This window comes from Thalia democratica, chromosome 1 (genome assembly GCF_965202585.1).
Source record: "Thalia democratica chromosome 1, ktThaDemo2.hap1.1, whole genome shotgun sequence".
NCBI lineage: Eukaryota > Metazoa > Chordata > Thaliacea > Salpida > Salpidae > Thalia > Thalia democratica.
The window spans coordinates 41,377,075-41,401,268 of record NC_139165.1 but is presented as its reverse complement, the minus strand read 5'-3'; the positions used below and the strand labels follow the sequence as shown (position 1 = coordinate 41,401,268).

At 28.2% G+C, this 24,194-nt stretch overlaps 1 protein-coding gene across 1 annotated transcript; it reads left to right on the top strand.

Annotated features, from left to right (window-relative positions):
• The first annotated feature begins 1,013 nt into the window (after positions 1 to 1,013).
• Positions 1,014 to 5,524, top strand: LOC145836055 (atrial natriuretic peptide receptor 2-like). Its single transcript, XM_082943853.1, has 9 exons — positions 1,014 to 1,230; positions 1,847 to 1,999; positions 2,259 to 2,436; positions 2,740 to 2,911; positions 3,450 to 3,611; positions 4,046 to 4,153; positions 4,472 to 4,649; positions 4,785 to 4,867; positions 5,111 to 5,524. Exons 1-9 carry the CDS (start codon positions 1,014 to 1,016, stop codon positions 5,522 to 5,524), a joined length of 1,665 nt encoding a protein of 554 aa, XP_082799979.1.
• Positions 5,525 to 24,194: the final 18,670 nt, after the last annotated feature.

The following is a 24,194-nucleotide window of genomic DNA, read 5'->3' as shown; positions in this document are numbered from 1 at the left end:
ACTAGTAAACAAACTAAAACCTACTTGTGAAGTTTTTTTTATATTTATTGCTCGTATTTACTTATTGAAAATGTTGTTTTAGAAATGTAATCTAACCTTACCATTAGGTTTAATTTACCTAAATAAAGACTTTCGCACTACAAAAAGTATCAAAAATTAGTAATGTACAGTTTAAAAATAAGTATTAGCATTCTTTCTTATTTTTTTACTTAACTAATCACAACTGATTTAAAATTTTTAAATCGGTATTTTTAAAACTTCTAGACCGACAAAATCACTATAGAATCGAAAAGTGTTGATGAATATGAGTTTTACACAAAAGTTGTCATGTTTAAAGGAGTTATGGCTGCAGCAAGACCTTTCAAACTTTACAAAGCTCAACGGAAAAGATCTGAAAATATTTATTCTGAATTAAACCAAGTTTTTTTTTTGTTTGTTGATTTTTATTCAAAACTTTCAATGAATTATAGCCGGTTATTGAAAGAATATGTTAAAGTCTTAGTTGCTAAAAAGTACTTAAAAGTCTTAATTAGATTGTTTAACTATATAATACATTTATACTTTGATGTAGTTTGAAAAACTAACGGTAAGTAAAAGTTTAATATTTATTCAAACGTTTACAGATGTTCACACTCGATAATCGGCACGTATGCAAGATGTACGGTATGCTGAAGACTGATGACGTAACAACATACGTCATTTCGGAATATTACGAACGCGGTTCGCTGCGTGACGTTTTTGACAGTGGTCGATTCACCGACGACCTAATAAAGTATTTTTGCTGAATTATTTACAACCTAGCAGTTTACACACAGTAGTTAAAACTAATATTTTATAAATCAAAAAGAAAAACTTTATTGTTAAAGAAAAACTTCAAGTGTATATCATTTAGTAACAACATGGCTAGAGTTTTTTGTTTTAAACTAAAACTTAACTTTTATTTTTTTGGTTTTAACTAAAACCTTTTAGTTATTACTTTTTTTTAAGACTTGCTTCTAGTTTAACCGAATTCAATGTTCACCAGAAACTCGATATTGAGCGACATAATAAACGGCATGCACTACATTCACAACAACAAGTTCCTGCCCTTCTCATCCCACGGCAACCTGAAACCTTCAAACTGCCTGGTCGACAGTCGACTCACCGTTAAGTTGAGCGGATTCGGATACATTGGCAACTTTCTGCAGCGAGAATGCCAGAACAAAAGCTCGAGAAAGTTAAACGACTACGGTTTGTGACTACAGATATTTTTTTCGAGTTTTAAAGTTTGTACTCACGTTTGAAATCGTATTAACAGTTACTAAAACTGAACAGCTTATATTATTCTTGTTTAATTAAATAGAGCTCAGTTTATTGTCTTTTGTTACACACTAAAGTTCTGTAAACATTTGTATAAAATCAATTTATTTTTGCTAGTCATGTCTGCCATATAAAACAAATACAATTTATTATGTCTGTGTAAACTGAATAATTCGTTTCGTAAACACTCAGTTTTGTGTAAGTTTAATCTCGGGTGCAACTTTTTTAAGCCATCCAAACTTTTACTTAAGGTTGGTAATCGTAATAGCATAAAATTAAAAGGCTTTTGGTTTGTGAAATTAATTTAATGTTAAGTATAAGTTTTAGAACAGTTTCTGTACTTAGTTTGCAAAAAAAAAAAGTGTTTATAACAGCTATTTAATATAAATATTAAATTTAATATTGAATAATTGAGTCTTTAACAACTTAGTTCTATCAAACATAACATTAAAAATATTCGTTTCAAAAATACACTTCTACGCAAAATCTAAATACAAATGCTTGTTTATTTTATAACTGTATGACAAGCCTAAAACCTTTGTTTTAGACAATCTGTGGACTGCACCGGAGCTTTTGAGATTCCCGGCAACTTTGCAAGGCACCAATGAAGGGGATGTTTACAGTTTTGCGGTTATTGCCCAGGAAAACTTCTACAGAAGAGGTCCTTGGTACATGAACGAATCTCATCTCTCCTATACAGGTTTTTCATAAATGCTATGATTTTTAATCTTAAATAAACTTTTTGAAAACTCCACTCTTGCTCATACATAGTGAAATAACATGACAAAATGCAGTTATTCTTGTTTAAAACATAGCAAACATTTTTTTGATTTGACTAATACTCTATATAAATTGTTAGGTTCTAGAATATTTTTTTTTAAAGCCTAATGTGTTTATTCCTTTTGTAAAGCTAAATAATTGTTTCAAAAACCTTGTATTCATTGAACTACGTTTTACAGAAATCATTAATAATCTCACAACAAACTATGATGAATCACTACGACCCTCACTGGAAGACAATTGTGACGTAATAATCAATGAAAAATGGCGGGAATTGCTGATTAAATGTTGGCATGAAGACCCATTTAAAAGACCTACTTTTACAGAAATATTGTTCAAATCGAAAGAAATAACGAAGTAGACTATTTTAATGTTAAATCTTCTGTTTCAATTTAATTGATGTTTTATAATAACAAATTTAGTCAAAGATAAAAACTTTGATAAATTTTATTATATTTGATTTTATTAAACCTTTAATGTAAAAAATTTACTTGAATTAGTTATTTGTTAATTTACTATTTAAACACTTAAATTTAACCTACTCTAAACAAAAGTTTGGCAGCTTGCAAGTTAAAAAACACCTTAATATCACAATGCAGAAAAGTTAAAACTATTTTAGTACACTTTTCGAAGTGTTATTATCAAAATAATATTTCACAGTAAAAACCGTCTTTATGAGAGCTTGGCTGAAAAGTTGGAGGCAACAAGCAGAGAGCTGGAGGAGAAGATCAGCGACGCTCACGAGCATCTCAACCTGAAGATGGAAAGATCCGACAACCTGCTCTATCAGATGCTGCCCAGATCGGTGGCTGAAAAGTTGAAGCTGAATCAGGTTGACAATTTTGATCGTGCAACATAAATTTATCTGTTTTTGTTTGTTTTTATGTTGTGAATTAAATTAGTTAAAACATTTTTTTTGAGAACCTATATAAAAAAGTAATTTAGATGTAACATAGTTTTTGTGTAGGGTTTTTATTTTAGTTTTGTTTGTTAGTTTAACTTATTATAGTGCTGAAACAAAAAAATTCACAAACAAATTTTAAAAAAATGTTACCATTTAAGTTATTTACAGAATAATCTAAAAAATAAAAAATCGTTCTATAAAAATCAAAAATGCTTAAATTTATTTGAAGAATCTTGTACTTACAAAAACCAATGGTAGAATAAAGTAAAAAAATAGTTTAAACCTTCAAAACGCATCACTAGCATTTTAGAAGCACTTAATTTGTTTCTTGGTCAAGTCTTTGTTCCCTAAACATTTAAAAACTTAAATAAAGCGAAACATATTTTGACGCAATCAAAAAACAACTTTCAAACATAACACGTACTTTTGTGTAAACAACCAACATCATGTGTGTTATTCATGTCAGCCGGTGCACCCACAACATTACGACGAATGCACGGTGTTTTTTAGCGACATCGTGGGGTTTTCCCGAATATGCCACCAAAGTTCCCCCTTTCAAGTCGTCGCAATGCTCAACAACCTGTACTCCATACTGGACCAAATACTAGATTCTTACGACGTTTACAAGGTGGTGTTTTGAGTATGTAACTTTTTAATATATGTATCAATGTAAGTGTAATAAAGATTAATATGACGTTAAAGTTTTTAAAAATGTATAATTTTAGACTTATTCTTTTTTTTATTATATACTAGTGTAAGTTGATTTTTTCTAAAAGTCTAAAATCTTCAACATCAAAACTTTTTAATGAGTTATCAAATAATCAAAAACTTTTGTCCTTAATTTTTTTCTAAACAAACAATTCTTGAAGCTTTACACTTTTTTTAATGATTTACGTACTAAAACCGTCTTTTCTCATAGTTTAAAAACGAATAAATTAAAGTATTGTTTTAAGTAATAACAAATATCAAAGTTTAAACTCACATTTTGATGCAAATCTAGACCAGTTATCAAACCAAAAAACTCGTAATAATTCTAATAAATTCAACTAATATGTTTCCAAGGTTGAAACAATCGGGGACGCATACATGGTCGTGTCGGGTGTTCCCGTCAGAAACGGGTCCGATCACGCGCTGCAGATCGCCAACATGGCCCTTGACTTTCAGAAGAGCGTCGTTGAAAAATTTGTCGTGCCGTTAGTGTTATAAAAATTTTAAAATGTTTTGTATTATCTTAATGTTGTTTTCTTTGAAATGTTTTACTATTACTGCAAAATTTTTTTAAAGAACTTTGCTAGACGTAAAATAAATAAAAAGGTCGTCATAACCATTAGTTTGTCAATGAGATTCACATGACGTAACCCTGGCTGCATAAAAAAAAACGTTTATTTGTGTTCGCAGTCAAAAATTAAACTAAATTATTATTTTTTCAACATTTGAAAAATGGCGTTAAAAAAAACTTTTTATCTAATAGCAGCCGTGAATTGTAAGCTATTGAAAACAATTATTTTTTATTTTATCAGGCACAGGCCAAACGAAAAGCTGTCGCTGAGGATCGGCATTCACAGCGGGCCGGTTGCCGCGGGAGTCGTCGGCACGAAAATGCCCAGGTACTGCTTGTTCGGAAACACTGTTAACTTTGCGGCGAGAATGGAACAGAACGGAAAATGTTTGTTTATACACATTATACATGTCTTATTCTTTTGATACTTAAAGCAAGGTTACTTCTGTCATACTTTCGTTTGAATTTCGTTAAACTGCTTTGTTAGATTAGCTTTTTAATGAGAATTGTATATAAACACAGCTGGAAGAATTCACGTTTCAAATAAAACAAAAGAACTGCTTGAAAGTACTTCCGACTTCAACTTTGTACAGCGGCAAGACAGAGTAAAACTTAAAGTCTGTTGAAAATTAAAACTTACGTAAAAGAAAAAAAGCTTCTTCATTTAGTTAATTTTTGTTGCATGCTTGTTTTAAGAGATAATAATCAAGATGTTAAGTAAATATAACGTAAACAAAAGATTTTTTGACTTTCTTTTAAATGCTATAAATTGTAGCTTCTAACCCTGCTATCAATTTACAAATATCAAAGTTCTTCAAAGTATCGATAAAAATTTACGCTTTACTCAGGGTATCGGCGAGCAAGCGACTTGGTGGTTGGAGCCGAACGAACCCCAAACAAAAGTGTTGAGCCAAGACGCTCAAAGGTCATCAGTCTCCAGCAGCCGGTTCTCAATCGACTACACGTCCAACCTCCTATCAATGTTCTCCTCCCACGCGGACAGATCTTCAAAGATCACGCAGTGGAAGAAGCGCAGGAACGGCATCAGCCACATAACCGCCGACACGATAGAAGAGGAGGAATCCTTCCGATCAGAGAAAGACTGTCAGCTCGAGCGGCCAATCAGAAGCTCTTGCTTTCCCGCCGAGCGCAACTTGTCGCGGGAGAGCCGCAGGATGTCGTGTGGGGACAGCGGCATCAGCTTGGCGGACAGTTTCGTCTCGGTGCAAGTTGAGAACGTTTTTTCGACGACGACCATGTGACCGCTTGCAAGTTACCACTAACAGATCACCAGGTGATTACTCGAGCGTGACATTCAAATTTATACAGAAAAACGTTTATTGACTTGTTAGGACTGATGCAAATGTGAAAATTCGTAAATTTTGTCAAGCTTGCAGGTGCTACTTGATTTCACTGCCAAAATTCCGAAACACTTTCATATAAACATGCCAAGTTTCTTTTCTTTTTTTATTTATTTACCTTTACTGTTCTACTACTTTTTTTGTGAAATGTTTTTTTGAACTTGCTATTTTGTTTGTTTCATTTAGAATTACTTCAGCTTGATTTTTTTACAATTTTATAAGAAGTTATATAATTTGAGAATATAATATCTGGTTTTAGAATACCAAAAATTTTACCAAAACTAATGTTTTAGTTGCTGTAGAACTTGAATTTTGCGTTAAGTTATTGCTTTTATCAGAAAATCAAACATATTATTTCGATTACCATTTTTGTAACTTGTGTATAAAAAGCAAATAAAAAGTTGACATGAATATTTATAAACTTCTTTTTGAAGCCTTAAAGCGCAGTGTGTATTTTTTATGGAGGTCGTCTTTACAAATCAAAAAGTTAAAAAACATATTATACATTAAAAACTTAACAAAATTTACTCGGTATAATATCACAGACTTAAAACCAACTAAATTCAATTATAAGATTATACTTTTATATACCACTTGCAACTTATTATTAACAGATTACTCATTTTATTTTATTTTTTATTTCACAAAGCTTTTCAAAAGTATATCAGTTTCAACTTCAAGTGATAAATGTTAAATGAATTTGAAAAAATTTTGGTTAGTAAAAAGTTTAAAATGTAAGTTTAAAATATGACGTATGGATAAATTCAAATAAATATAAACTTTAAAGATTTAGCAAGTACAACTAAATTAAAGATATGTTTATTAACAAATTGTTTATAATTTTGCTTTTCCATTTAATAACATTTGCGTATTTAACTTAAGTCGCTCTTCAATAAATATTGATTCCCGGCTATAGAGTTCGCTTTGCAAAGCTTAAAAAATATCACTTGAAAATGAAACTACTATAGTTTTAGAAAGCTTATTGAAATAAAATATAGTATAAAATGAGTAATCTGTTAATAATAAGTTGCAAATGGTATATTATTAAAAAACATTCCTATAGTAGTATTTATAGTATTTACTATTTGGTTAAACTAAAATATATTGTATTTGTAGACTTACTTACAAACGTTACAAAAAAAAAAAAAAAAAACTTACAAAGTTCTTTTAAAATAAACTTTTCAGTTTTCTATTACATTTGAAAAAATTTATAGGTATGAAGCTAAAACTATAAATTTTATATTTAAAACTAAAATAAGCTTCTAGTTTTTTTTTACCATAATGATGAGTTGAAAAAAAACAAGAAAACATCAGCTGCACTAATAAAAACCACAAAGTAAAAGCGTGTGTTGTTTATTAGAGTCAAAAGTTTACAGTTGCTTGCGTTCTCGTGTCTAGAGATCAATCACGGACTTCATCCTCTTATCTCCTTCATCAGCCGTTGAGCGGCGCTCTGAGGCTTCTGCTCTGCCACCTCGCACACCTGCTGGTTCTGCTGCTTTTCCGGCTGCTTCTTCTTCGGAACTTTGAGCATTCGCAAGCCCACCTTTTTCCCCCTGATCCTGCGTGGCCTGGCCGGCTGCTGCTCGCACTCCGTCTTCACTGGCTCGACAAAGTGGCAGTAGTCCTTGTTCCTCCAGCAGTGCGACATCTTGGCGTAGTGGAACTTCCTCGTCTTGGCGTGGCACTTGCCCTTGATGTAGTGTCCCCTCTGCAAGGCCGTCTTCCCCCGCGCCTTCTGCTTCAAAGCGGCCTTCTCGCACGGGCTCAGCTTCTTCGCTGCCGTCTTCTTTGATACTTTCTTGGAAGAAATATTCTTCGTCTTTGGCGCGCATTTTTTGGCGGTCTTTCTGCTTCTCTTGACCTTCTTGGCTTGCGTGCACTTTCCGGCCTTCTTAGGACGTCTCCTGCTCTTCTTTGTTGTCTTCCTCAACTTGGCTCGGCACTTTTTACCCGTTGAAGGAGCCACGACGGTCGAGGTCTCGATCCAGCCGGGATTGAAGAGAATTTCTCCCTGGAGAGAAGCCACCCACTTGTGAAAATTATCCATGTTTCTCCAATACACCGCAAAAAAAAAACTTTGAAACAAAAACAACAAAAAAGTTCGCGAACTGAGCAATTGATGATTTTTTTAATATTTAGAAGCTTGTAACAGACTGCAACGGAAAACAATTTACGTCATAGTTACAAAATGAAACAAATTCAAATTTTTTCAATAATTTACGAATAAAATTTGTGCATTTAAAACTATTTTAACTCAAAATAATTTTTGAATTGTCCAAATATTCTTTTTCATTTCACTTACATAAGGACTCAATAGTTTTTTAAACTCATTACCAAAAAAATTATTTTACTTTAAAAAAGGCAAATAAAAACTTTGAAATACACAAATGAAGCTATGAAATAACATTACAAGTTACTTTGAACGGAAGTCACATGCTTTTAGAAAAAAAAGTGAATATACTTATTAGTTTAAATTTAAAATACAACACGTTTCAAAAAACAAATGTTCACGATAACTAAAAACTATTCATAAAAGTACAAAAACATATTAATTAACCTTTTTTCTACAAACAAAGGGAAAAAGCGGTCTAAGAAACAAACAAAGCCTACCCATGTTTTTTGAAGGGCCGACAAGTAAAACATCAATATTTGTGATTTAAAAAGTTTAAGCAAGTTAACTTTATAAAACAGTTGCTTAAACAATTTGTAAGATGTTTGTTTGAAAACTTTTGAAGTAACTTACCTAAGTAAAACGTAAGTAAAGTTTACGAAACAATAAAAAATAACTTTATTAAATTTTCTTAAGTTGAAAATTTACTGTTTATTTTTTTGTTTTGGATTTACTCTAATATTTATTCTTAATATTAAAGTACGATTTCTATTAGGTTAAAATAAAGTGTTGCTAAGTCTTTTACTTTTAATAAAGTTTTTAGTTTTTAGAATCGGTTTTGTTAGTTTTATAACAGGTTATGGTCAAAAATAGACGAAACAAAAACTTATCACGTTGTTTATATATAAAACTTTTTTTGCAACAAAAATTATTTAATTTCACAAGTTTAGCAGTGTGTCCACATCAGGGGCGTCGCGTGGGGTGGAACGCTGGAGCTGTAGCTCCACCTAAAAAATTAAAAATTATATTAAACTTTTTTTGATTTTAGAGTTTAGCCTTTAAACACGCTGCTTTAAATAGGCCCCTGCTTTAGCTGTACAATCTCAAACTACGTCAAAGTAACTTTATTTTAAAGCTGAGGAATTGAGATTTAAAATGATATAAAACATTTTATATTACCTTAAAAAAAGGAAGTTATGTTATCATAAAGTTTTTAAAAAAAAACAGCCAAATGTGTATATGAAAGTCGTTAATTTCCCTGCTAAACTTCTTCTTTTTCAAATTTTTGTATTTGATGTTCAAAATGTTCGTAAAATTGGAGCTGCAAGCTCAATTTGTGTCAGCTGCATCTTAAATGATTACAAGTTTTCAATACAAAAAATGTTGAAAAGTTGAATTCTAGAGCTGCATGAACTTGCAGCACCATGTGTATTAAATCATGATTGTTGTTTAAAATACAATGCAAGAACAATAAGGCAAGTTGAACTCGAACAGAAGAAACTCGAGCAGGAGCAATTCAAGCAGGAAAAACTCGAGCAAGGGCAGCTCAAGCAGGAACAACTCAAGCAGAAGCAATTCGAGCAGGGGCTACTCGAGCAGGAGCAACTCGAGCAAAGAAAACTCAAGCAGGGAAAACTCGAGCAGAGGCAACTCGAGTGGGAAAAACTCGAGCAGGGGCAACCTCGTTAATAAGTTACGTGCATAATTTTTTTGTTTTTATTAATATTTAGAAAAGTCATAAAATTAAGGAGATAAATTTATAATTGTGCAATACAGACATCATGGACATCAATAAAAACATAAGTAGTTATAATTTTTAAGAAAGGATGATGATATACATGGGTCTAAGATATGTGCTTTTATTTTATTTTATATATTATTTAATGAGACAAATATTATATGTTCATCTTTTTTTCAGAAAAATTTGCTATTTCTTCATATTACCTTTATGACTTCAATCTAAATGTTTCAAACTAGGGGGTTTTTTAATTTGACAATGTCAATCTGCAGCACCCCCTAACTAAAAGACTACGCGACGCCACTGGTTCACATCATTGGCGATGCGTAGTGGAGTGCGGAAGGTTTACAAGTTTTTAAAAAGTCCCCTTAACTTTAAATTTTAAAATGCTTGAAATAGTAAGATAAATACTAAAACTACAACGTAATAGTTCGTAAACAAAACTTTATAATATTATATTTTTTTTAGGTGGAGAATTTGGTACAACTCTTTCAGCCCACTGAACGCCCCTGATCCACATATACAGAAACAATTCATGCATACACTTTGCGCAACTAACTACAAGTCAGCTTTTACGCTTCGATTTCCTGACAGCCAATCAAAAATGTCACTGTTTTTTCTTCTCGGCTTTCCCCCCGCTTGCAATTAACTTGTGCTCATTTTCTAATTTGTAGTTGATAACTTTAAATATACACTAAAAGATAAGGGTAAATCTGCAGGCTGAGCTGAAAAAAACTTATAGTTGATTTTTTCAATAATTTGCTGTAGTTTGATTAATTTTGTTCTGAATCGCTAAAAAATTTTGAATCATTAAAGTTTTTTATTGCTTATTCTTAACAATGTGAAAAAAACAGGTTAGCATTCTAACAGCGTTTTCTCATTTAAGAAAATTGTTTTTCATATTCAATAGCTATAACAAAGTTTAAAAAGTAATTGTATTCAGTAATCTATCTATGTAATATTTATTATATAAAAACACTATATGCAAGTTTTTTCTAGTGTGTACAAAAGTAATGCACAACAATTAACTGAAATGGCATTTCTTTACAATAAAGTTTTTTTTTTGTTTAACATGTTATTTGCACCTAAGTTTCTATTAAAGATGTTTTGTCACTATAAATTATATTTAAGTTTAAAAAGAAACATTTGAAACAACGTAATAATAAGACATATAAGGTATAACAGTTTTTTTTTAGTTATGACAAAATTAATTTTTTGTAATTTTCTTTGACATTAAACTAATTTCTATGCACAATATTGTACACAGATGCACATTTTTGGAATACATTTTTAAACTAATGCTTAAGTTTTATTAAATTATATGTAATTTAAGTATAATGTTTCTATTATAATTGTTTCTACGGGGAAGGGTAAAATATGCACGAAGACACTTTTGCACGAAGGGTCACTTTTGCTAGAGAGTAAAATAAATAAAAATAAAAATAAAAACTAATAAAAAAACAGCCACAAAGGATATGAATTAGGGTTAATGGTAATAATGATAATAAAATTTTAAGAAAACAATAGAGTTAAAATATATTTTAATAAAATAAAACCAACCAAGGTTTGAGGTTAGGGACAACAGTGAATGCAAAAAGAGGCAAATACAATAAAAAACTATAAAAACAAAACAAAGCTAACAACCAATAGTAAGGGTTAAGGGTAATAGTAATATTAATAAAAAAAAAGATTTTTTTTATTTTTCATGATAGAAAAAATATTATTTAACTTAGTGTACAACAATGGCAACGCGTGGTTTGTATTTTGGTTGCACAAAATTTACTCATTTCAAAAAATCCCTTAATTTCAAACTTTTGTCTTAAACTACCTAAGGATCTAATCTTAAATACTTTAATTAAACTAATTTTGTTATACAAAACTATTAAAAATTACTGTTTTAATTTTTTAGATACAACCCTTTTTTAACGAATATATCTACTTTTTTTAAAATTAAGTTTCTTACAAAGTAATTCAGTCTGCACAAAATAAACTTACTAACTTAAAATTAATGCTAAACTAATTAGTAATAAACAAGAATTTTATACTATTTTAAAAGTGTTGTATATGCAAGTAATTTCAAAGTTATTAATATTTAAAATCAAAAATGCTACAGTTTATGACTTTTAAAGATAATGTACGAAATAAAATGTAAAGTTTAGTGACAGCTAACATAAAATTTGTAGAATAACTTACAAGTATTTATATCTAATTCTAAAACATGTAATATTTATTTAAAAAATAAAACATTCTTCAATTAAATAATAAAATAAAAGTCAAAATTTAGTCACAATTTACTTTCAATAGACAGAACAAATAAAAAAATTATTGTATACTACTTTGTATATTATACCAAGGGTCGGCAAACTGCGACCCTCAAAGCCAAGATCTGCGTCCCGCAAGGTACTCTTAAACTCAAGTATACCATTTTGAAAACAGTAACAATATTTTTTATTGTGAAAGCCCACAACTAAGCTCTTAATTTAATAACTACTCATTACTATTGCTTTTTTTTATCACATTCTTGGTTAAAAGTAGTATTTTCGCGTTGATTATTAAAAATACATTGAATTAAATGCAGCCTGCGAGCAAGTTTTTCTATAAAAATTGGCCTGTGACTTTTAAAGGTTGCCAACCCCTGCGATAAACAAAAGGTGAAACCTGTCTAAAATTACAAACAAAACCTAGCGAGTTAGTTTTAAAGAACCTATTATACTATTCAATTTCACGTAAAAAGAACGCATCAGTTGTTTAATATCATATACATGTGGAACTAAATAACTATAGATAGTACAAATAGACACTTTAAAAACAAAAGGAAGTTTTAAAACAACGATTGCATATTAGTTTGAACAAAAATCACATACTGAAAAAAATAAGTAAAATCATATATTTGTTAATTTTAAACTGCAACAATAATATTTAGATTATTATTACATTAAAAACAAATTTTTCGTTTTTTGACAGTCAATCAAAAAAGGTCACTGATTTTATATTCCACAATTTATCGGCCAACTCTTTTTATCAACATGTGGAGATCGCTCGTTTTCTGACTCAAAATCCTACTAAAACAGTTTCTTTAGGAACTGAAAATATTACAATCTTGTTCAAAACGACTTTCTACTTTTTATTTGCCTCTAAGTAAATCCTTTTGATGTCAGTTTTCGACAAAAGATATGAAAAACATATATTGTAAAGAACCTTACTAATTTATGACATTGGATTTTGTCTAATTCATAACAACAGTCTTTTAGGTTTCTATAATTCTTCTACTCTAAAGAATTGCAATTTATAAAAAAAAAACTAAAATGAAACTCTTTAATGTTTAATTTTTCATTAAGTTTAAGTTTGTGCCTTGAATTTCTAGAAATATTTTTTACAAAGCACATTATTCCTTATAATATAAATTATATCAATATCTAAAATTAAAAACAATAGAACTATTCCTATTAGTAGTTGACACACTTTACTATTACACACTAATTTAAAATTTTATAAATTTAACAAAAAACAATGTTCTGAGTTTTGTTCAAGTCAATTGAATTTTAAACTTAAGTTATATAACAAACTTAAGTTACATAAAGTTTTTTTTCAAAAGCGATATGCACACACGTAAGCACACTATATAACTAATCAAATTTTATAAACAAAATAATAAAGCTGGAAGTAAATAAATAGTAGTTTAACTGTTTAATATACGGCTAATAAGGAACTCCATTTACTATAATTAAGCGCATTTCTTAAAGTATTACATAACACTTTTATATAAAAACCAGCAGCATTTATATTTTTCATAACATTTTTTGGAACTTGTCTTGGGACACTTTCAACTGAAAATATGAAAACGGTGTTGGTTAATATAGTTTTTGTGTGATTTTACTTAAACTTAAGCAACTTAAACCTCTTTTTTATGACATTAAAAATTAAATTGTTTAGTAAAATAGTTTTTTAAACTAAGAAATTAAGATTAAGAAGGTTTTTTTGTTATATTTTTAATAACATAAGCTTAGCTAGTTAAAGTAACTATTTATATATGTGATCTTATAAAAGTTATTATTGTTAATAGTTATTATCTATGTGTCATGACTTAATATGTCAAACAATAAAAAAAACAGAGGTTTACGCTTAGTTCATAATTAATTAAGAAAAAGAAAAATATTTTTTATTGATAAAACTTAAAATACCTGTATTTTTAACATAATGAAACAAATCTAGTATTTACTTTATTTCTATTGGATAATTTACACTAAGCTTGTACTGTTATCAATGTAATGTCTAGATCTTCATCGTATGTTTACTGCTAGTTTTGAAAACTGGCGATGCAGCAAAAATAAGTCAGCTTGGAAAACGTGATGTTCTCGGAAAACGTGATGTTCCTAGCAAACGTTAATTAAATTAACCTTGTTTATTTTATTCGCAACAAAACAGACATACAAAATTAAAACTCGGCGAACATCTAAACATTACTTCAACTTTTTTTTCTCACAGGGAAGGGGCGTGACGTCAGAGCTTGCGGGCCACTCTGTGACGACAGTGACTACGCAGAGAGCCCGTCAGGAGACTACCTTGAGCCTGTACCTGATTTTAGGTTTTGGTTAACAAACAACAATTTCTGTTTTATTAATTATCAATTAAATCAACTTTGTTGTAGAACATTAATAAACTTAGACATGTTTTTATAATTAAGAAATAAAATAAAAAACAGTAAAGAAAAGAAGAGTTATGAGACTGCCTATGTGACTGATACTACTCCGCAGGGTGCTACTACTGCTATTACGTAAGATTTTATTTTATAGATTTCTGTTACAAATTATATAGCTTCTGCATTTCTAACAGGTAGAATTTCAAACTTTAAAAATATAAAAGCGCGTTATTAGTTAATTTGAAAAGTAAAACTTAACGTTTAGTAACAAAGCTGTTCAATAAAAATAAGTTTAATGCATTTTACGTTGTAATATAATTTCATAAGCGAGTTACTATAGCTGTTGACTATAATTACTTTATAATTTAAAAAACTTATTTTTGTATCTTGATTAACTAAGTTTTCTTTAGTTGTTTAATTACATGTACATAACACACTAACAATGTTCATTTGAACTCGAATTAAAAGTTAAGTTTTTCTTATTTCAAACAACTACTTTCAAATTTGAAAGAAAAGAACAAAGAAGAATTTGTTTTAACAAAAATAATTTAAAACTAATTGAATGACAAAGGTTAGTTGTGTTAGTATTTAATCAAATAGTATCCCTTTTAATTAAAAAAAATGTTTTAAGAAAACGGTGTTTATTTACAACAACCTATCTTATCAAAAAAAAACAATAAGAAAAGCAAATTTGGTTTTAACTGGTCTAACATGTGTTCTACTAAATAATAAGTTTTATATTTTAAATATGTGATCAGGTAGTATCTGAACCTAAACTTTCTAAATTTTCAAATTTTAAATGAATAATTCTATTAAAATTAGATTATCTTACTACTTGTTACCTAGCATAAGGTTTTACTTAGTTAATGATAGTTTCTGTTTTACTAATTATCAATTAAATCAACATTTTTGTAGAACATTGATAAACTTAGATAGTAATTTTGTGAATTAGAAATAATTAAAAAACAGTGAAGAAAAAAAGAATAATGAGACTGCCTATGTGACTGATACTACTCCGCTGGGTTCTACTACTGCTATTACGTAAGATTTTGTCTTATAGTTCTGTATTATAAATTATATATTTTTTTTATTTTTTGGCTTTCTAACAGGTAAAATTTCAAACTTTAAAAATATAAAAGTGCATTGCTATATATTTGAAAAGTATAACTTAACTTTTGGTATAAAGCTGTTCAGAAAATAAAAAGTTGATTTGAATACAGCATACGTTTTAATAGAATTTTATAAGCGAGTTACTATAGCTTTTGACTGTTACTATTTTATCATTTAAAAAACTCTTTTATTTAAAAAACCTCTTTTTTTAAATCTTAATTTACTACGTTTTCTTTAGCTGTTAAATTACATGTACTTAACACATTAGCAGAGCTTATTTGAACTTGAGTTAATAGTTAAGTTATGCTTTTATTAAACGGCTACTTTCAAACTTTTATACTTAAAGAAACATTTGATTTTACAAATATAATTTCAAACTAACTGAATGAAAAAGGGCTAGTTATGTTAGTATTGATGTCAAAGTATCCTTTATGATGTTAAAAATATTTTTTTTAATTGAATTTTATTTAGATTTACCTAACATTTAAAAAAATTATAAAAACAATAAAAGCAAACTTAGCTTTCACTGGTCTAACTTGTGTTCTACTGAATAATAAGTTTGATTTTTAAAATATTTCATCAGACAGTATCTGACCCTAATTAGCTTAAATTTTCAAAAACTAAAAATTTTATTAAAACTAGAGTATCTTACTTTTTCTTACCTTACATTAGGTTTTGGTTAATAAATGATAGTTTTTTTAATTAGTTATCAATTGAATTAACATTTTTGTAGAACATTGATAAACTTGAACAGCAAATTTATGAATTAAATATAATTAAAAAACAGTAAAGAAAAGAAGAGTTATGAGACTGCCTATGTGACTGATACTACTCCGCTGGGTTCTACTACTGCTATTACGTAAGATTTTGTCTTATAGCTTTGTGTTACAAATTATATAGCTTTTTGTTTTCCGGCTTTCTAACAGGTGGAGTTTCAAACTTAAAAAATATAAAAATGCGTTTTTACTTAATTCGAGAAGTAAAACTTAAAGTTTTGTTATAAAGCTGTTTAGTGAAAAAATGAGTTAAGTACACTATACGTTTTAATAGAAGTTTATAAGCAAATTACTATAGCTGTTGACTGTTACTATTTTTTTGTTTACAAAAACCTTTTTTGTTTTGATCCTAATTAACTATATTTTATTGAGCTGTTAAATTACTTGTATTTACCACATTAACAAGATTTATTCAAACTTAAGTTACAATTTAAGCTTTGCTTCCATAAAACGGCAGCTTTCAAGCTTTTATACTTTAAGAACATTTTGATTTTAACAGAAATTAAATAAAAACTATTTGAAAACCAAAAGGCTAGTACTGTTAGAATTGAATCAAAGAGTATCCTTTAATTATGTTTTTAAAAAAGGTTTGAAGAAAATGGTGTTTTTCTAGAATAAGGTAACTTATTTTAAATAAATAAAATACTATATATTTTGTGTTACAGTGACAATCCGCCAGTGACGTCACAAAACGGAAGTGCGGTAATTGAAATTCCAGTCTTCTACCTTTTGACAATTTTTGCATTCACTGTTGTTAACTTTTGGAATTAAAAGCTTCAGTTGGTAATCATTGAAGAATCTATCTAAAATGATGCACAAGCTTCGTTGAAAGTTATTGAAAACGTTTCTATAGCACCTTCGTTTTTTAATTGTAACTTCTTGATTTGTTTCGTTATTTCTAGATGTTTAAAAAAATAAAATTTAAAAGATTTTTGAACGGTTATAAACTAAATGTACTTAAGTAAATTAAATTATTAGTAAAGATAAAGTATAATATTCTACTACTTTTTAAATTTTACCGGCACAGTACAAGTTAAGTTTAATAAAATGAAGACGAGATGTCGAAAAATTTACAAAATTTACCACTCACTGGTAATTAATAAGTATTTGTAGCTGTACATTGAAACTATAACAGAATTTTAACACATTTAACACTAAATAATGACAAAAGGCTAACTACACTGGATGGTACTAAATGCTACTCTATATAAACGAGGTATAACAATTAGTAGTAAAATCTTATTTAAAATACAGATGTAAACACCAACGAATATAATAAAAATTTCTTCATATTTATATACTTTTATTTATACTTTAAAAACTATTTTAAACGGAATAAAAACTTTGATACATAGTTTAAATTTAAGGAAGTACACTTTGAGGATGTATTAAACTAAATGAGATTTTGTAACTTTGAATTTAAACCAAAAATTATTTTTAACAGTAAATGTTCCTAAGTAAAAATTTTACATAAAACAATAAAATGTTACTGACATCTATTTTCTAAAACTACATGCTGACTTTTGCACTTGCTGCAGGAAAGCTGTTGGTCGAATTCTTAAAATAAATCTCTATCGCTAGTTTATGTATATCGCCCTATAAATAAGTTAACAATAAGTTAACTTCGAAAGAGTTTTTTTGTTGTCATAAAAATTATATGATGCGACTTTATAAATTTCTTGCTTGATAGGTTGATGTAAATAACAGTAAAAGCAAATAAATTGTTTTTTATATAACTTTAACAAAGTTAAGTGTTAAATAGCAGTAAGTTAATTTTTTTAAAATGATATGAAGAAAAATAATTAACTTTTTTAGTTTCATAAACTGCTTAACTATTTGATTAACTTTTATTATAAGTGTTAACTAATAGATAAATCAAATATTTCAATGTAAGAAGTTTAGAGGGTTAGTTTTGAGAATGAAAACTATTTTAGCTTTGTACTTTTAATTCTTTATATATGTATATTACTTAACGACAATACACATACTTGTTTTATAAGCAATTTTTTGTTTTTTATTCAAACATAAAGTTTCGTAATTAAAAAAACTGAAAATATAATAATAAGTTAGTAAGCTTCTCACAATGTTCTTGGTTATTTTCTAGTTAAAATTAGATGTTTGTCAGCAAAGTTCAATTCATATCAGTAAATGAAAATATTCAAGAAAGCCTAATAACTACTAAAATGTTGAGTGGAAAAACTAATAAACAGATTTTAAAACTAAACAAACTTCATAGTTTTTAAACTCCGAATAGTCGAAAGTTTTGTAAAAGTCAAGGCTTGTTTAAACAGCTTGAAAAACAAATTAGAAATTGGCATTAGAATATAAATTATTCCTATTTATAAGCATAGAATACTTGAAACTTCAATAAAGTAAAGGCGAAGTAGAAACTAATTCATATTGAATAAAATAAGTTGAACTGATTTGGATTGAAGGTTTCAATTTGTATTTGAATTAAATGTTATATTAAAATAGTAAGTCCGTATAAAGAATGCCTCGATGAAGTAAAAATTAAGTTACAAGATAGAATTGTTAAATTTTTTCTGACCCTGAGCTTAAAGTAAAGTTTTTTAAAGTTTTTGGCTGCAAAAACTTACACAGGAGTATCAGAAAACCTAGGTAGAAATAAGAGTTTTATTGGTTTTCTTTCTAGCTATTTGTAGTTAAGAAAGCTTTGAGCTCAGTTATTTATATTCAAAAAAAATCGAACTTAGATATATTTAAGAACGAGACGTTATTTCTCACTAAATTAAAACCAAATTTATAACTTTTTTTACTGAACGTAGTCATCAGCTAATCCTCAAAATTAAACTTTTGGAAAATACAAAACTTTTTGAACTTTTATTTTTCTTATATGATTAGTTATTATTTTAAGTTCTTATTTTTTGTTTTTGATTTTATTTATATTTATAAAGTCTTACATAACGTATCTCAGTCTTATATTGTTATGTTAAATTACTGGATTATTACAATTTTATTTTATTTACCTATGAAATACAAAGAGTAAATCTATGAAATCATTTTGTTTTTTTTTACTTGGCCAAAATTTTTTTAGATCCGGCTAATAAATACTTAAAAATATTCAATACCAAAGATGGTTTAATGTTTAAACTTTTTTTTCTGATTTACTCATGACATTATTAAGTGATGCTGAACTATTTTTTTTATTTTTGCTTTTATAAAAAACTATTTTGTTTAGTAGTTGAAATGGCACAAGTATTTAATTTTTATAGTACTTTAAACTGTACATACTGATATAATAGTTAATACAAATTGTTGTTTGTACTTTAACTTATTCTAATTATAAGTTTTGACTTTAACTTATTCTAATTATAAGTTTTAAATTGTAAATTTAAGATCAAATTAAATGTTTATTGACATTATATTTTATTAGATTTTTCTTAAAATTAAGTAAATATTTAAATATATAAGTAATCTAAATAAGTAAGGTTTTTTTTTTCCGTTTCAATTCAATTTCTTCTATTTATCATGATTGCGACGTAATGAGATCACCTAAGTTTGTAAATTTAAGGAATCCATTCAGACGAGATTAAACTTAAAACTTTTATTTTAAAATAGTCTTGTTTGTACCAAGTCTTTTTTTATATTTTGTTTACTTGATTTTAATTTTCTAACAATAACTAGGCCATTTGTTATTACTCATACTGATTTTTATTTTGCTTTGCCATGACTTGGTTCGATTATTCTGCTTTAGTTATCTTATTCTTAAATTTGAAATATTTTGTTTTAGAAACAGCAAAAATTATTAGTTTTTAAGTGACCCAGCTCTCATTATCAACCAGTATTCAGCAACTTTCCCAAAACTTGATATACTACATTCAGTTTGATCGTCCAGATAAAGCATAAGTCATCTAACTTTTGAGTTCACCTGTTATTTTAATTTTGTTCTATTAAACAATCAATTTTTGAAATTATTATTTAAAACAACAAAAACAAAATATAAACGTGTTAGTGAAATTTTTATTTCTATATTGTATGTGCGGTTTAAGCTGTAACTGACATATTAATAAATAATAGTTAGTTTTCAGTCAATTTTTCAATGATACAGAATATAGTTGTTTAAGTGTTTAAGAACGTCATCAAACGGATGTGCACAAGTTTACTCAAGAAAATTCTAAAGTACAAGATACTATGTTCCGCAAAAGTTAAAGGTGGTTTGACGCAGTGCTTGTTAGTGAACAGTATGCTTTAAAATTACTTAACAGGTGCAATAACTCACCATTAAATGTATAAAAGAGTATGCACAATAGATTTTTGATAAACACCCTAGGGCAGTGCTTCTGAACCTTTTTCTAGTGGCGGAACCCTTTTCCAAAGTTCAACTTTTCCGCGGAACCCCTAATTTTAATTTTACATAAAAAGTTTAATTAAATAGATATTCTTTTTTAAATTTCGAAAGGCTTCGCGGAACCCCTTAGAGGCGTCTCCGAACCCTAGGGTTCCGCGGAACCCCATTTCAGAAGCACTGCCCTAGGGGGCACTTATTTACATTTATTTGGAAACTATGTTTTAGTTATACTAGAGAAGGTTAAGTAGAAAAAATATTTTAAACTTTTAACTTGATTAGCCGCAACAAGCTTTAAACTTCATAGACATTTTCGTAAAACTTATAACATAAAGTTTTGATCAAACCACCTTGACATCAGACTAAACTAGTTTGTAATAACTTTTGTTTGTCACTCTGTAGCAGTCTAACAGTAGCGAAAAGGGAGTCGTTAAAACACTATATATACTAGGCATGAAAGATTACGTTACTTACTTGCCAAGTCGCATGCATTAAGTCAGCTTTTACGTTTTGCTTAGTTTTTAGTCTTTCTTATTATACTTATTTATTTTATTCACGTGTTATTAAGCTTTAATTGTTGTTTTTATACTTTATATTGCTAGTTCATTTAATAAACTTGGTTGTAGCTTCGCGTTGTTGTTAACTTGACCTTTCATCGTTATATATTTCGCATATAAGTAAGCTTAACAATGTGTATGAAACCTTTAAAGCGTGCGGTCAGGCAAATGACCTTTTGCTCTGGGTCATGCGCGTTGCCTGACCCTGTAGTGAGTTGAGTAAATAAGTTGCGACCGCAGGCTCCGCCTAAGAGTATATTTGTAGTGTCAGGCAATCGTGACACCTCGTAACATTTAAGTGCAAGTATGTGCTCTGAAAGACTTCGATGCATGCTTTGGTTTAAAATGTAAAAATAATGTATTCAATTAGTTTTTTAATACAAAAATCATATTGTAACACTATTGTATTTTTTTATTGTTTATACGATTATTTTTCTTTATTTAAAGTTTAAACGGCCATTTACTATAATGTGTTATTACTTTTTTTAAACTTAATTCTAAATCAGGGTTTTCCAAAGTTTTTTTTTCAAATGGCCTCGAAAATTTTAATTAAAAGCACCTAAAATCTTTTTCTTTTCTTCATCAACAACTCTAGAATATCTAGTGTAAGCTTAAAGTTATGACAACTTTTTTACTCATGAGCCGCTGAGTGTCTATCATGGCCCACTTTGGACAACCCTACTTTAAATCTATCAACTCATTACATTTTAACAATTACTGATATTTTTTTGCAGTTTTAAATACATGTACAAAAGCTACATTTATTTTATATAAACCTTTAAATTTATGATCCTTAAATGCTTTATTTGAATAAAAAACGAAAAAGGACAAAACCGGTCGTAGGTTGTCTCGGATGATGTTGTTGTTGATCGTGTGGTAAAGTTCATGATTTGTTAGAATAAAAAGTTAGTCATTGTGAACAAATTTACATTTATTTTCTCAAAGCTCTTTCAAAAAATATAAAGTTAAATTTAGCACTGATTTTGTTTTTAGTTTATAAGTAACAAATATCATTCGTTTGCATAAATCTTAATCATATTTTTACGTTAGCATTCGTAATTTGTTAGTCTCAATATACGATAAACTTTGTCGTTTATTAATCTTAACTTACGTAAAAGATTTTTCATGTAGTATGATTAAATATGCTTTAAAACAGTTCAAAACAGTGTCTAAGTAGTATAGTTCAAAGCAGCTGTATATAAGTCTATTTTAAAAAATATTTCAGTTAAATTACAATTACTAAAAAACAGCTTTAATAAATTCGTCTTAAAGTATAACTTAAGTTAGTTGCATTACACTTTTCGTTGAAAAAAAAAAAATTAGCGATGAGTCTTTGCTAAAGTATAGTTTAGTGTACATTTACAAAGTAATCAAACAGCTTGCAAAATTTAGTAAGTAAAAATGGATTTAAACAATGTATAGTTAATAGAATACTAAAATTAAAATTACATACATTACACTTTAATTTAATTCAACTTTTGGAAACAACATGTTTATGGTAACTTTTAGCTTAAATTTAATCTTACTTTTATATGTAATTTTATTTTCTAATTCATCGCTCTATATATTTTTGTATTTCAGCCTTTGTTAACGTCTGATAAACTGCTCGGCAGGGAAACGGCGTAACGCAATAAAAGTTATATGATAAATTAGTAAGATTAAGTACCGCAAAACTTTTCTATATATATAAAACCGAACAATTTAATGTTAAAACTTTCATTAAACATTTGTGAATTTGACATAAAACAGGCTTCTTTTTTTTAATACAAAGCTTAAAAAAGATGAGTTTCAACATTATATACTTGGTCATCATCATTCGAACGTTCATCAAACATCAAACATTCAGCAACAGTTAACTAATTATTGAATTTTTTGTAAATACAAGTGCACTTTTTTTCGTAAAAGGTTAGTGTCTTGGGTTAATCCGCCAAAAAATTCTTATTTTTTAGTTAGTTAAAATAAGTTTGAGTTGTATACATCTTTGTTTTATTGTTTTATTCAGATTTTTACCAAAATTAAGTGTTTTCTTAAAAATATTAATTTAATTTATAAAAGCTTATAATATTAGACGTTGTATTTAAACATTCGCTTTTTATGTACGTAAATTTAAGTTCAAACGTATACTACTTCCTTTGAATACTTGAATCATCGTTTTATTTATAATTTAAGAATCCTAGTCATGGACATAGTTTTGATGACATGTAGTATAAACCACGTGGACAATATTCTAAATGTAGATTAATTAAAAATTAACAAAAATCTAGCTAGCTGCTTTAATATGTTGAACCGAGCTGGATTTAAACAGAGCGACAAGTGAGTTTTAAAAAAAACCTTTTCTATCTCAAGTATAATTAAAAATATACAAAGTAAATTATTTTATTAGGGCTTTATCAAAAATATAACTTTAAAGAGTTTTTGGATTACAAAATACCGCACTAAGTTTGTATATTTGACTTAAAAAACTTAACTTATTAATTACAACTATCACATTACAGTAGATCGCAACGATACAATTATCACATCCATAATAGATTGCAACAATACAACTATCAAATCACAGTAGAACGCAACAATACAACTATCACATCACAGTAGATCGCAATGACACAACTATCACATCACAGTAGATCGCAACGACACAACTATCACATCACAGTAGATCGCAACAATACAACTATCACATCACAGTATATTGCCACAATACAACTATCACATCACAGTATATTGCCACAATACAACTATCACATCACAGTATATTGCAATGGTACAACTATCACATCACAGTAGTCTTCACCCTTACAACTATCACTTGGACTAAAATGATTAATCAAAGTCATTTAACTACAACTTATGACACAAGTATTAAATAAACTTTCAAAGTAACCAAAATTACTAAAAGTATAATATGAATAATTTTACAGTTGTGCTTCCAAAATATTTTCCCATATAGCAAAAATGACAAAAACAAATAAGCGGTATTGTAATATTTCTAAAAGTCCCAATCCTAGCAAATTTTCTGTCACAGCAAAATAATAATAACAATTACAAACAATTAAAAAAACTGACCTCTATTCTAAAAAAAATATGTAGATGATATATTCGGTAATAACACAAAACAACACTGGTTTAACCAATTTCTATCATGAAATGAATAATACCTTTAAATTGACCAAGATTTTAAGGAGATAAAACTTTGTAAACGCAAGACAACTCGAAAAAGTAAAAGGTAAAAGAGTCTTTTAAGGAACTGCCTCAAAGGTTGATTTCTTAAATTGTGTTTGACAAACCTTCGTCTTTAATCGGTTTCTTAAATAACAAAAACTCAAAGATAT

Excerpts from the sequence above, each read along its gene's own strand:
- LOC145836055 (XM_082943853.1), top strand. The coding sequence starts at position 1,014 with ATGTTCACCAGAAACTCGATATTGAGCGACATAATAAACGGCATGCAC. Across the intron at positions 3,612-4,045 it reads ATTCTTACGACGTTTACAAG|GTTGAAACAATCGGGGACGC; the intron begins GTGGTGTTTTGA and ends TATGTTTCCAAG. Across the intron at positions 4,154-4,471 it reads CCCTTGACTTTCAGAAGAGC|CTATTGAAAACAATTATTTT; the intron begins GTCGTTGAAAAA and ends GTGAATTGTAAG.